Source organism: Plasmodium gallinaceum, assembly GCF_900005855.1.
Source record: "Plasmodium gallinaceum strain 8A genome assembly, contig: PGAL8A_v1_21, whole genome shotgun sequence".
NCBI lineage: Eukaryota > Apicomplexa > Aconoidasida > Haemosporida > Plasmodiidae > Plasmodium > Plasmodium gallinaceum.
In genome coordinates, this window is record NW_021628323.1 from 120,237 (window position 1) to 134,913 (window position 14,677).

A 14,677-nucleotide genomic window follows, 5' to 3' on the forward strand; every position below is an offset into this window, starting at 1 on the left:
TTACTGAAATAATAAAAAAAAAAACTAATATATTCTACATATTTTTATATATTTGCATAATATATGTTTCAAAATATTTAAGTATTTATTTCAAATGTTTCATTTATTCATCTACATATACTTGTCTAAATATTATTTATGTTTTTGCAAATTTGGATAGAATTATAAAATGTTTATATAAATATGTTCTTTCTTTCTTTTTTTCTCCTTTTTTTTTTTTTAAATTTTCATAGAAAATAAGTTTTACAAATCATAATATCATATATCATGTATTACTAAAAGATAATAAAAAGAAAAAAGATTATCATAATTAAAAATGTTTTCACTATTCTTCATTAATGTAAAAATATAAAATAAAAATACAAAAAACAAGATTTATTTAAAAAAAAAAAAAGAGCAACGACAGCTTAAATTTTCTTCACTTTTTATGCAATTATAATAAAAGATTAGTAAAATAATAATAAAAAAGGAAAAATTCAAAATATACCAAGTAGTTGATATATAAATTTTAATTTTAATAGTTAGGAGTATATTTCAAAAATATATAAAAAATAAACAAACTAAAGCGTGAGTTTTTTATTTGCATGGTTTTTTAATTAAATATTTCCTTTCATTTTTTATAAAGAATAATATTAGTAATACTGAATATACATATATATATGTATATATATATATAATAGATTTTTAATGATATTTCATCTACAAAAAAAAATGAAGACATTAAATATTTTCATAATGCAAATAATAAAGAAACTTTTTAAATGTTCATATATTAACTACAAAACTTTAACAAAAGGTACTTCATTTTATGTATATTTAAATTCTTTTATTAAAAAGGAAAGAAATATAATATATATAGATAAAGAAGTAATGGAATATATAATAAAACTTGGTGAAAATACTCAAATGTGAATTCATTATAAATTTTTTTTTTTTTTTATTAAAGAATTAATTAGAAGCTAGAAACATTTTTAAGAATATTATAAAATAACATTGACTTAGATTACTTCCTTAAAAAATTATTAATGTAATAAGTTCATACATAGAAAAAAAAAAATTTTATAATAACAAAATAATAATAAGTATACAAAATAAATTTATATAACATTTCAAATAGTAGAATTAATAAATAAATGAAAATAGAAAAATTATTTTCATAAAAGTGAACTTAATTTAACTTTAGAATTATCATTTTCTTTTTTTAAATCAAATTCATTAAAAAAATCATCTATATCTATATCAACTTTTTTTTTTAATTTTTTATCTATTGTATTAAATTCAATATTCCTTTGAAAGTTAGGAAGTAATTTTTGTTCATTTAATTCAGTTACGTTGATATTTATTAAATCTTTATTATTAATATTGCAGTAACTTTTCTGTTTTCCTATCATATTATTCTTGTAGTTATAATTATTTGTTAATTTTTTTTGGGTAACAAAATCATTTTTTACGATTTTGTTTGTAACATTTTTTTCTGAAGAATAAGTTTGAGAAACATTATTTTTAGAATTTCTATTTGACAATAAAATATTATTATCAATTATACTTTCATTTATTTCATTAGTATTTTTGTCATTATCAATATTATTATTAACATCATAATTTGAATTTACATCAACCAAATCGTTCAAATTCAAACTATTTTTTTGTTCACTAATTTTATATATGGAACTATTATCATCCTTTTTATTTATTTCTGTATTACTTTCACATTTGTTTTTAATAATATCTTTAATTTTATCCATGAATTTATATGTTTTAATTGAATCTGCTAAATTATTATTATCGTTTTTACAGTTTTCTAGCAAATCTTTTCTTAGTTGAACTAAAACATGATCTAAAGCATCAAAGGCATACATTCGTACATTCACATTGTTATCTATTAGAGAACTAATTAAAAGAGGTAATATATTTGAAACAAATTTTCTTGTACTAAATTGATCATATGTAAATTTAATAGATTGCAATGTTGCTGTTCTTGTTTGCATAAAAGAATCTTGTAATCCAATTTGATATACATTTTCGAGAATATTTTGCTTATCTTCTAATATATATTTTGATATTTTCGCAATACATATAATTGTATTTGTTCTTATACAGCAGTCATTTTCTTTTAAATTTCCTATTAATAAATTAATAGATGATGGTCTTAAACTTTTTTTCAATTTAGGGAATATATATATGAAATTTTTTATACTTTCATTTTTAATAGACATATTGTTATCTAGGAATCCATAAGTATATGCTTCGTAAATTTCATTTACATTATTACTATCCAATTGCTTTTCAATTAAATGAAAGTTTTCTAACAATACATATCTGATAGATCTGTCAGTTAATGAAAAATATTTAACAAAAGTAGTATACACGAATTTTTGAAAATCATATGGTGATAAATCCTTCGAAATATTTAAAATAATTTTCAAACAATTACAAACATTTTCTGATATTTCAATATTCTGAACTAACTCAGGCAAAATCATTTGAAATTTTATATCTACAGATATTTTATCAAGATTATTAAACAATTCTTCGAGAAAATAATTTTTCTCAATTTTTGACTTCATATGTAACTCTGTTAAAAATAGCATAATATTTACAATATTGTTGTTTTTTAAGTTATCACTGTTTATTATATTATTGAAGTCAATTTCCTTACTACTATAATTACTTAATATATCGTATATAATATGAAGGTTTTTAGGTATACAATTTTTGCTATTTTTAACATCTATATTAAAAATATTTTCACCTAAATCATAGGCATCTTGATTATTTATATCATCTAAGAAGGAGTTTTTATTATAATTATTAAAGGAAATTTTATTATTTATAATGTTCGAATTATTATTAGTATTGTCATTTTTAACGTCTAAAGAAAAAGAACAGTCAACACACAATGTTGATGAAACATAATTTTTATACGACCAAATCATTAAAATGATTAATCCATATGCATCAATGTTAGTTGAATGAATATGATTTTGAAATTTTAATTTAAAACCATAATCATAAAATAAATGATCTCTAATATCATTTAAAATATTATTTATACTAGAATTTTTTTCATGAATACAATCAAATAAGGATAACTTCCATCTCCCTCTTGAATTAACAAATACAGAAAGTGGGTTTATTAAACAATGAATATAATTATACGTATTAATAAAGTGAACAGCATTAATTATTTCATATATGCCCCATAATGGATCACTTTTAATTTTTTCATATATCAGTGGAATGCACTTTTCTGTTACTATATAGATTCTTTTGTCATTTTCATACGTATATAAAACTTTTAAAATGTTAGGGTGGATTAATTTTTTAGAGTAATTAAAATGATTCGTAATATATCTTTTAATACTATTTTTTTCTTTACTTTTTTTATCATATATAAATATACTAACTTCCTCATTATTTTTATTAAATCCTTCATAAATTTCATAATATCCTATTTTAATTTTATACTCTACTTTCTTTCCTATTATAAAATTAAAATTAGGTGGTAAGTCACCAAATAACTTACCAACAAAATATTGCAACATAATTTTAAAATAGAACTACTTTCAGAATTTACATATATGAATATAAATATATATAAATATACATATATAAATGTATATATATACCCCAATTTACTTAAATATATCTAAAAGTATTCATATGCTTAATCTTCCACAAAAAACGTAATAAAAAAAAAAAAAAAATTCATATCTTAAAGATTTTATTTTTTTAAATCATTAAAAATATATACCCCATATCTCAATAAAATTAAAAATTATATTCTTATTCTTTATAAATATCTAAAATTATTAATTTTCAGTAAAATTTGTAAAACGATATAAACTAGTTTTATCCATTTAATAAAATTTCCATATGTAACCATCACTATTAATATGAATCAACGTACTTTTCATATTTTATTAGTCTTAGTAATTTTATACTTTTTTTTTTTTTTCTTTTGCATTATTTACAATTTACGCATTTTATCTTGAAGTAATAATTTACAAAAATAAAACAAAAATCAATATTAATAAATTTCATTTCACTAAAAAATAAAACAAAAATCAATATTAATAAATTTCATTTCACTAAAAAAATAAAACAAAAATAAAAAAGATAAATTTCTGCAATTTATTAGAAAAAAAAAATAATAAAATATTTTAAATTAAAATATATAATTTATATGTTGATGTACATATTTATATATGAATAAATATATTTTAAGAAAAATTTTTTTTATATGAATATCTAAAAAAAAAAAAAAATATAAATTGCATATAAAAGAAACTATTTTAATATAAAATTACACATAAAATTATTTTAATTTAAAATTTACTAATAATATATAAGACAATAATAGTTAAAACAAAGCATAAAAATAAGTAACTTCATTAAATAAATAGAAAATGATTAAAATTTAATATGAATTATTTATTTTTAAACAACTTTGAAAAAAATAAAAAGTCGTGTAAATTTATATTTATACATTTTTCCCCTTATTTCTTAAATATTATAGTAAGCATTAAAAAAAATTTAGAAAAAAAATAAAGAAAAATATATATATTATTGTGAAAAAGATGTTTTTTCTTTGAGGTCTGGTATAATAACATATATAAGATAAACTTAAAAAGAAATTTAACCTGAGTGTTTCTGAAAAAATTTAAAAAAAATTTTTTTTGCAACAACGATATATTAACCAAAAAAATGTATTTTAGCTATATATTAAAATTATCATTAAGTGAAAAATATATTTCCTTTTTTTATTTGTTTTTACAAAAAATGGAATATATTTTGAGTTGATAAAAAAACTTGCTTTTATCTAACTAAAAAGGATTATCTTAGTTTTTATATAAATATCTACATATTTTTCAAATATTTTAATAGAAAATGTAAATTAATATTTATAATATTAAAAGAAAGAAATAACATATAAGTAAATATATAAATATTAAAAAAAGATAAAAATAGACAAAATTATAAAAAATTAGAACCATAATAAACAAAAATTGTTACATGTATTAAGTTTAAAAAAAATTAAAAAAAAAAAAATAAATAAATAAATAAATAAATAAATTTATCTTATTTTCTAAAAATCCAGAATATATCTGACGCAATTTATAGTAAAAAAGATGCTTAAAAAAGTATTTAGCTTAACAAAAAGTTTTCAAAAATATATAAAAAAAAATTTTTAAGTATAATATACATGATCAAATGGATGAAAAACAAAAAGCTAGGTTTGTGATGAATATAAAATAGAAAAAGAATTTCCCTAATTTTTTTCAACTTATCTTTACTCCTTTTAAAATTAAAATATGTAGAACTATAAAAATGAAAAAAATTTATTTAAGTTCTTTCACATATTTATGTTTCCTGAAGTAAGCTTGAGCCAACTGTAAATTTTTTATGTTTGATTCTACTACTCTTTTTTTTTTAGTTTTTGTAATAAATGCACTCATAATATTACATAAATTTTTATAACTTTTTAGATTATCATTAATTTTTTCTTTAATTTTATATATAGCATCCTTTTTTAAGAAAACAAGGGTTTTTCCTATCTGAAAATGTAATTAAATATAAAAACATTAATATTATAATTAAAAAAGCAAATATAAAAATTAATTATTTGAATAACATTGCAGTAATTATTTAACTTAAAAATTATATTTATATATGAAATAATCATATTCCTTTTTAAAATATAATGTAAAATTAGAGATTTTAAAACAAGTAAATTAAAGAAAAAATGTAATCTTATTATACTTTAATTATAATTATTGCAATTAATAATTTTTTTTTTTTTTTTTTTTTTTTTTTTTTTTAATACAACCTTATATGAGTTATTATCTACATTATTTTCCAAGATTTTTGTAACTTTTGTTTTATCGTCTAAATTACTGTCATTTAAAATAACTATATCCAAGTATTTAAAGTAACTTAAAAATGATGAAAAGGTATACTTATATTGAAAAAAAAATTTTATATTTAATGTTTCAATGATAGATAATGAAAATAGTTGAGGAAAAACTTTCTTTTGATTAAAATTATGTTTTTGTTTATTTTCATTTGGTTTAATACATTTTATAAAAAATATATTGGTATTTTTTAGGTAAGAACATATTTTTTTAAGATTTTCTAAATACTTAAATGAAACTAAATTTTTACGTCCTAATGATTCTGTTATCTCCACTTCATCATACATATTTTGCAATAAATTGTTTTTTGATCCCTAAAAATAAATATAAAAACATTTAATATATATAAAATAAAAACATTAATAGTTTTAATATTTTATTTTTTATTATTTGCATTTATTATTTTATATATTTGTCTTTTTCTAATTAGTAATTTGTTTTTTTTTAACCTTTAACATCCTCAGAATATTAGGTGATAGAATATCTTTATTTTTTGAAATAAAATTAGTTACATTATATATAACATCACTAACAGTATGTTTAATTATAAAACTACCATTTATATCCTTTTTACATATCAAATAATGTGGTGATTTTGAAAATCTATTTGTATATACACTAACTAATGACTAAAAGAGTTACAACATAAGCATTATGTTTTTTTTTTTTTTTTTTTTTTTTTTTTTTTTACTTTATTTAATTAATTTAAATATTTATTTCTTATTTTTTTCTTACTTCATCTTTCTTTCCAGGAGCTAAACAAGCATCTTCCAAAATAGACATAATTGATGTTTTTCCTCGTAATAAATCAATAACATGATCATTGGTAGTATATTTTATAGATTCTGATAGGATCCCTTCATTTTTATATAAATTTGATTCCTTTTCATAAACTACAAATAAATATATATTATGTATTTCTTCATTTGCAATATTGATTAACAATTGTTCCAACGAATTTTTTAGGAAAATTTCAAAGCCAAATATATCCAGTATACCTATATAATTATCTAATTCATTATTTTTGTTTAAAAATTCATTTATTTTTTTAGTTATATATTCAAAAATTCTGTTATATATATCCTTTGATATTGATCTACAAATTGATAATGATTCATCAACTGTCAAAGGTATTTCTATCTTTTGATTAGCTATATTTTTTTCAGTAGATATTAGATTATTTCTTAAAATAGTTTCATCAATGCCTAATAAAGTGCTTACCTCATTAACAATTTTTAAATTTTCATCATTTAATTCACTGCAATTTGTTTTTCCTCCTTTCTCTATCTCATTAAATTCTATGTTTCCTAATAATAGTATTCCTTAAAAAAAAAAAAAATTAAATTAATAAAGTTAACTACTACTTAAATAAAAATATATAAATACAAATAACAATATTTACCTGATAAAATAAAAAAAAGGTCATCTTTTAAGTTTCTCATGTTTATTTTATCAAAAGAAACCATTAGATTATGAAAATCCTTAGCATCATCTATTTCTAAAAAAAAAAAAAATAAATTATAAAAGATTAAAAATTATATTTTTATAAAAATATAAAAAGGAAAGATAGATTTTATAATAATCAAAAGTAGAAGAAAACAATGCATTTTTTACCTGGAATACTTAGGTATCCATTTGTAAGATATTTATATTCATTTTCCATTTTAAAATTATATTTTCTTTTCATATCATCATCCATTCCTTTTAGAATTTCATAAAAAATATGGTAGCATCTTTCATCTTCTTCCTATTTTATAAATTTAAGAGAAAGTATACATATATATGTCCTAAATATATGAAATAATGGAAATATAAAATTAAAAAAAAAAATAGAAATATTGTTCTTTTAGTTAATGCTTATAATTAGAATGTTGATGCCATAAAATTCAATATATTTTAAATGAGGTTACTTGAGAAACAACTCTTATTTTTTCCAATAAAAATATTTCAATGCATGATGAAACAATATTTTGATTATCATCTAATTGTATTTTAATATATTTTCCATATCTACTTGAATTGTTATTTTTTATGGTTTTTGCATTGCCAAAAGCCTAAAAAAATAAAGTTAGAAAAAAAAAAAAAAACTATATATATATAATAAATAAATATACATATATTAATAATATATAATAATTAGAACAGACTGAAAATTATACAGTAGTAAATTAGAGAAACTATTTTTATTATTACACATTTAATATAAAAAATATAATTATATGAATTCTTTTTTTTATGTTGTACTTCTAATATAAAATTGGAATCCCACAGTGTTTTTGATATGTTATTATCTTCTTTAATTCCTGACAAATAATATTTGATAACAAGTTTTGAGGCTTCCGTTTTACCGGACCCACTTTCTCCACTTATAATAATTGATTGATTGTTTTTGGTATTTATAAAATCATACAATGCATCTTTTGCATATGTATATACATGAGGTGGAAGCTGATCATTATTCATATTTTTATAATCATCTATATTAACATCAATAACCTGATAAGGATTTATTGATATTAGCATTGGTTCAGCTATAGTATATATATAATTTTGTTCATATCTTAAAGCTAAAGTATTTAAAACCTCGGCAGAATTTTGGTGAATCATATCATTTAGTCTATGACTGTTTACATTTACCATATTATTACAGTTAAATATATGTTCCTTTTTTACTACATAGATACTATTTGTTTCGGGAGAAATTTCTTTCAGCTTATAGTTATCTCCATCAATACTAATAACTAGACATTTAAAGAATATAATATCTGGATAAAGGTCAACATTTGGGCTTTTGTATGTCCAGACGTAAAAATTGTCATTTTCATTTTTGTTAATAAATTCACTATTTATTCTGAAATAATGATTTAATTCATTAGTTTTATTCATGTTTTTAATTTTTATTTAAAATATTGTACATTTTTGTTTTTATTTTTTCCATTTCATTAAATAAAAAATATAGAAAAGAATATATAAACACACTTTTTATCTTATTTTATATTTTTGATGATATTTATATTATATTTTAAAACCAGAAAATTTTTCACATTTTATTTTTCGTAGAATATCTGAAGAAAATAGTATTTTAATTCGTATAATCTATTAGTTCCTCTATTTGGTTTTTTTTTTTCTTTACCGTTTTTATTCTGTTTTTTTTTTTTTTTTTTTTGGAATTTATAATGTAATTAAATATATTATATATTGTAATGTTGCATAACTTCAAAATAACAAAAACAATAAATTTATTATATATATAAATATATATATTTTTTTTTATAATTTCAAAACATAGAATGCCTAATTAATAACTTTTAAAAAAAAACATATGTCACATATACTTAAATGAAATAAAAAAAAAAAAAAAAGAAAAAAGCTTTAATTTATTAGTGAGAAAACCTCAAATTTCTCTTTTAAGATGTGTGCAACCTTTTTTTTTTTTTTTTTTGGTATGAACAAGTTCAGAACAAAAGTAAATTGCAACATATGTATATTTTTCCGCAATATTTTGTTAAAAAAAAAAAAAATAAAAATAATAACTTATGACAAAAATCCTATTAAAAAATGAAAATCTTTTAAAATTTGTGTGAACTGAGAGGTTCTCTCCCCTTATTTTATTTAAATTAAATTTTAGCTGTTTTTTTTAAAATAATCATTAGTAAATGTTTTATTAAACTATATATATACTCATAAAATTTTTAATGTACTAACTCATATATTTTATTCATTATACACATTAATAAAAAAAATTAAAAAATAAAATAATGAAAAAAAAATTATACCTATGTATATGTACATATATGATATTTTTTAAATTTATGTTGTTTATTCATTTGCTTCACATTCATTAACTAACCCTTTAAATGAATCAACCATAACATGTTGAACAATTGTATACATCTTTTCTTTAGAATCTTCATCTTCATTTCTTTTTCTTTCTAACTTAACTCGAACTCTTTTTGGTGGATTTCTAATACCTTTTGACCAAATAAATTTGTTTAGCTTTACATCTAAACGTACATCCTATAAAAATAAATAAATTCAATGAGACAAAACAACATTTAACTTTTTATTTATAAATTTAATGAAAATAAAAAGTTTATAAAGGTAGTAATACACACATTTCACATAAAAGATATATAAAAATGCATGCTAGCATAATTATCCATATATTTCATATAGAGAAAAAAAAAAAAAGTATTATTATAATTTATTATATAAAGGCGTAAAAAATAAAAATTTATATATTCTAGTATTTCTATAATGAAATTAATTAAAAAAAAAATGAATAAAAATAACATACTTTCGTGTGCATAAGTTTTCCAGCTATATTTCTAATTTCTTTAATAGCTCTTGGGGCTTTTCTTTTATAACATACTTTATGAGTTAATTTACTTAAATTTATTGTAATAAATTTAGTAATTGGTTGTAAAGTTTTTTTCTGCTTTTTTGTACCTAAAAAGAAGAAAAAAAAAAATTAAATATAATTAAATTATTTTGCTTTTTTTTAATATTATATAGATATAATTGTTTTTTTCAAGATATTTTTTCTATTATTTTAAATATTCTCTATTCTACATATTTTAATACTTTAGTTATCTTTTTCATGTATTTACTTATTATTTTTACTTATTTTTTTTAAATAAATATTATGTTATTACCTTTTACCATTTTCGCTTTTATAAAACTAAAAAATGTATCTTTTAAAATTTACACAAAATTTGGAATAACAAAAAAGGATTCTAAGAAAAAATTTATTTTTATCTTATTTATATTAAAATTAATTCTTCAAAAGAATAAAATAATTTAAATTTTTTTTTATTCTCTTTTGAAAAATTTTATGTTTTCAATTTCATTTTTTTTTTTTTTTTTTTTTTTTTTTTTTTTTTTTTTTTTTTTTTTTTTTATCTTCAATTACATATGCTTTCTTCAATTTCTTTTAAAACGAATGAATTTTTATTCTGATATTTCTATTTTTTTTTTTTTACATTTCTTATTTCTTATAATATGAATTACAAAAAAGAAATATATTTGTGAATGAAATTAATTTTTATTTATGTTTTGTATTTATATATTAATTAAAAAAAATTAAAGAACAAAATATTATTATTTTTAATAATATTTATTTTTTTTTATTTCATAGAGCTCGAGGGGGTTCTCACTCGGAAATAGAGTAAATAATTTTTTTTTTTTAAATTTTATCTTTTAATTTTTTTTAAATGAATTATAATTTATTATTGTTTTTAATAAAAACTATAATTTAATAAAATTTAAAAATTATAACTTTTTAGTATGTTCATTAATTTTATAAATTTATTTTTAATTTATGCTCTCATAAATTAATAATATAGAGTGTTGTTGAAAAAGAAATTAGTATTTATCTAATGTATATATATATTTGTATGATTATTCATGAAAAAAATGAAATTTTTTGAGAAAATTTCATAAAGTATCATATAATAAACACAACAAATAATACAAAATACATAAACGTAACGTTTTTTCTGAAAAAAAAAAAGTTTAAAAAAAAACTTTAGATAATGCTTCTTAAAAAAAAAAGTATAATGAAGAAACAGATGTAATAATGTTTAACGAAAAATATATCAATTAAAAAAAGAAGAAATAATGCAAAAAAGAAATAAAAGAAGATATGTATACTAAAAAAATAATTATGCTCACGTAATAAAACTAATAATGTATAATTTCAATAAATTAATATAAAAATTAATGGAAGAAAATTATTAGAAAAAAAAATTATGTATGTTTTTATAAAATAAATTTATAAATATTTATTTAAAAAATTAAAAAAAGATATACATTTTCCAATAAAATTATAAGAAAATATGTCAATAAAATCTTGACCAGGTGGCGGATATTTCTTATAGTCATAGCGATAAATTAAAGAGGAATTTTTTGTCCATAAATTATTTGACAATCCTCTATGTAATATTTTTGAATCATAAATGATCAAATCTTGTTCTTGAACTTCAGGGACAAATGATGATCCTGTTTTATAATACAATTCCATGAATCTTTTGAAATCATAAATTTTTTGTTTTAATTTTTTTTTTTTTTTTGATGAAAATAAATGAGTTCCTATAAAAAATTCGAAGTTCCCTGATTCTTTATTTACTTTATTTAAGGGTAAAATTACTGATAAACCATTTATCCCATTATCCACATGATATGTTTGAACTTCACTTAGTGGTTCATTATTAATTAACTGTAGTTCTGATAAATATAACTTATCATTGTGTTCATTTTTCAAATTTAAATTGTTAAATTCATCAAGTTTAAAAATTACATTTTTGTTAAAAATATTGTTTATATTTTCATAAGATCCTATAGGTAAATATGAATATATTATATTCATCCAATATTGCTGAATATTTGCAAATAAATCACTAATTTTACTATTTCTAATTATGCAATATTGTCTACCTCTTGTCGGTCTTATACAATAAATATTTTGATCCTTATTCATTAAAAATGAAGATATGTTCATATTATTTTTTTCGAGAAATAGTTCTTGTTTTATTTTATCTATATTTTCTTTAGGTATGAAATTTTTTAATACAACAATTCCATATTCACGTAAGCTTTTATTTATTTCATTAACCGTGTCAATATTTAAAACATACTTGGTACTATTAACATAATTTGTTTTTTCCAAATGTAAATCAGTATCATTATTGTTTATCCCTAAATAATTATTTAATTCTAAACCTATATCTTTTCCTGAATTTTCACTACAATGTCTGTATGACCTTTTAATTTTTATAAAATCAAAAAAATTATTTCTCTTGTAATTTACTATTAAGTGTAAATATATATATGCATATAGCTCATCAATGAAATGTGTTAATAAATCAGGTGATTTTAAATTAATCTTTTTTCGTTGTATAAGAAATTCCTTTAAATGACTAAAATCAACATTTTTTAAAAAAATGGAACTACTGTTATCATTTCTCTTAATATATAATTCAAAATAATTTATAATTTCTTCTATTAGTTTATCTAATACAATATTTTTACTTTCTTTTTCAATAATGTTTTTTAAACTGCTTTTATTTTTTTCAAGAATATCATTCAAGTATTGTAAATGATAATCTAATGGATAATAACTATTTGATGCTTCTGCTATTTTTCCAATTGAAAAATTAAAATTTTTGCATATTTTTTCAATTGTGCTTGAATAATTTTTATTATTTATAATTTCAAAATTTTTTTCTGTTATGTTAAAATATATTTTCTTTTCCTCATTTTTATAATTCAATTTTTTTTTTTTTATATATTCATTGCAAATTCCTGAGAAAATAAATAAAACCTTTATTTATACATCTGTATAAATAAATATATTCTAATATAATTGTGCTTACATATATATACATGCATATATATACATATATATATATATATATTAATTTTTTTTATATATATCTTTTTATAAAACTTTTCTCTTAATATTCTCATATTCTTAACCTATATTTAAAGATACAAAAGATAAAGTATAAATTAAATACTTATATTCAAATTTTGTTGTTAACAAATCTTTATATTTATTCATTCTACATACAAATTTAGTTATTCTAGATAAAATTAATTTTTATTTTATTTGTATGGATATAGTAGTGTAAACTAATAAAATCTTTTTTTTTTTTTTTTTTTTACTAAATTTTTGTTTTGAATAACTAGGCATACTCATTAGAATAAAACGTTTCATATTAAAAATTAACAAAAGAAATTTGTTCTCTTACATTTGATTTGTAATTTTTTTTTTTTTTTTTTTTTTTTTTTTTGTATTACTTTTGCTTCTTTAATAAATCTATTTATAAAAATATATATATATGCATTTATTTACCGTTTCATTATAAAAAAAAACAGATGTAATTTATTTGTTATCATTTTGAAGCATGTATTTTTAAATTGAAAACTTTATTTTACTAAAAATAAATATAAATTTTTATAAATTTTATTTTCTTTTTTTTTTATAAACTATACTTTTTATTATATTTTTATTTTATGTAATTTTTTCTGAGCTTTATTTTATAAGTTTAATTATATAAAATACATCTGTATTCATCTTATATAAAACATAATTTTGTCATTATTTTTAATTCTCCTAAAATTATATTAAATATTTTTAAATTTCGTTTTTTATAAATGAATATTAATAAAGATATTATAAATCTAAATATTTTTTTAAACTATATTTTTTTTTTTTCTTAAAATTATTAAATTATCATGAGTTATATAAACATATATATATGTATGCTTTAATTTTATATATATAAAATAACTTTTTTTTAACAAATATTTACTTACAGATGTAGATAAGCTGATATATTAATTAGATTGTTTTAATAATGACATATGTAAACTACACATATTTATGCTTTTGTTAAGAATAATTATATTTAGAAAGAAAAAATAAGTTAAAGATATTTTTAAAACTACCTTTATAGTTGCAAGCTTATTTAAAAAATAATATATATTATTATAAATTTATTTATTGTAATGAACTTTTCATAAAATAATTCATTAATTTAAATTATATATAGGTATATAGATATTATAATAAAAAAAAAATTTGTTCAAGTTATAAAAAAAAATAAAGAATAATAAACATATATATATATATATATAATTTTAGCTTTTCATTTTTTTTTTTTTTTTTTTTATGAAACGAAATATAATTAAGATAAGAATTCAATATATGAATTTAAGTAGAAAAAAGGATTATTTTATATGAATAAAAAAAAAGAAAA

The 14,677-nt window shown here is 17.5% G+C and overlaps 4 protein-coding genes across 4 annotated transcripts; all 4 read right to left on the reverse strand.

Annotated features, from left to right (window-relative positions):
• Positions 1–1,154: 1,154 nt before the first annotated feature.
• PGAL8A_00024800 (protein kinase, putative) lies at positions 1,155–3,545 on the reverse strand (the record flags this gene model as incomplete). Its single annotated transcript, XM_028674240.1, has 1 exon — positions 1,155–3,545. One exon carries the CDS (start codon positions 3,543–3,545, stop codon positions 1,155–1,157), a length of 2,391 nt encoding a protein of 796 aa, XP_028530613.1.
• Positions 3,546–5,342: 1,797 nt separating this feature from the next.
• MyoB (myosin B, putative) lies at positions 5,343–8,801 on the reverse strand (the record flags this gene model as incomplete). The annotated part of the gene is made up of 8 exons (XM_028674241.1): positions 5,343–5,558; positions 5,831–6,229; positions 6,365–6,544; positions 6,651–7,237; positions 7,318–7,413; positions 7,530–7,662; positions 7,826–7,969; positions 8,160–8,801. The coding sequence occupies 8 exons, from the start codon at positions 8,799–8,801 to the stop codon at positions 5,343–5,345; spliced, it is 2,397 nt and encodes a 798-aa protein (XP_028530614.1).
• Positions 8,802–9,734: 933 nt separating this feature from the next.
• On the reverse strand, positions 9,735–10,580 carry RPL31 (60S ribosomal protein L31, putative; the record flags this gene model as incomplete). Its single annotated transcript, XM_028674242.1, has 3 exons — positions 9,735–9,932; positions 10,213–10,364; positions 10,571–10,580. The coding sequence occupies 3 exons, from the start codon at positions 10,578–10,580 to the stop codon at positions 9,735–9,737; spliced, it is 360 nt and encodes a 119-aa protein (XP_028530615.1).
• Positions 10,581–11,688: 1,108 nt separating this feature from the next.
• PGAL8A_00025100 (conserved Plasmodium protein, unknown function) lies at positions 11,689–13,476 on the reverse strand (the record flags this gene model as incomplete). Its single annotated transcript, XM_028674244.1, has 2 exons — positions 11,689–13,217; positions 13,392–13,476. The coding sequence occupies 2 exons, from the start codon at positions 13,474–13,476 to the stop codon at positions 11,689–11,691; spliced, it is 1,614 nt and encodes a 537-aa protein (XP_028530616.1).
• Between the last annotated feature and the right edge of the window lie 1,201 nt (positions 13,477–14,677).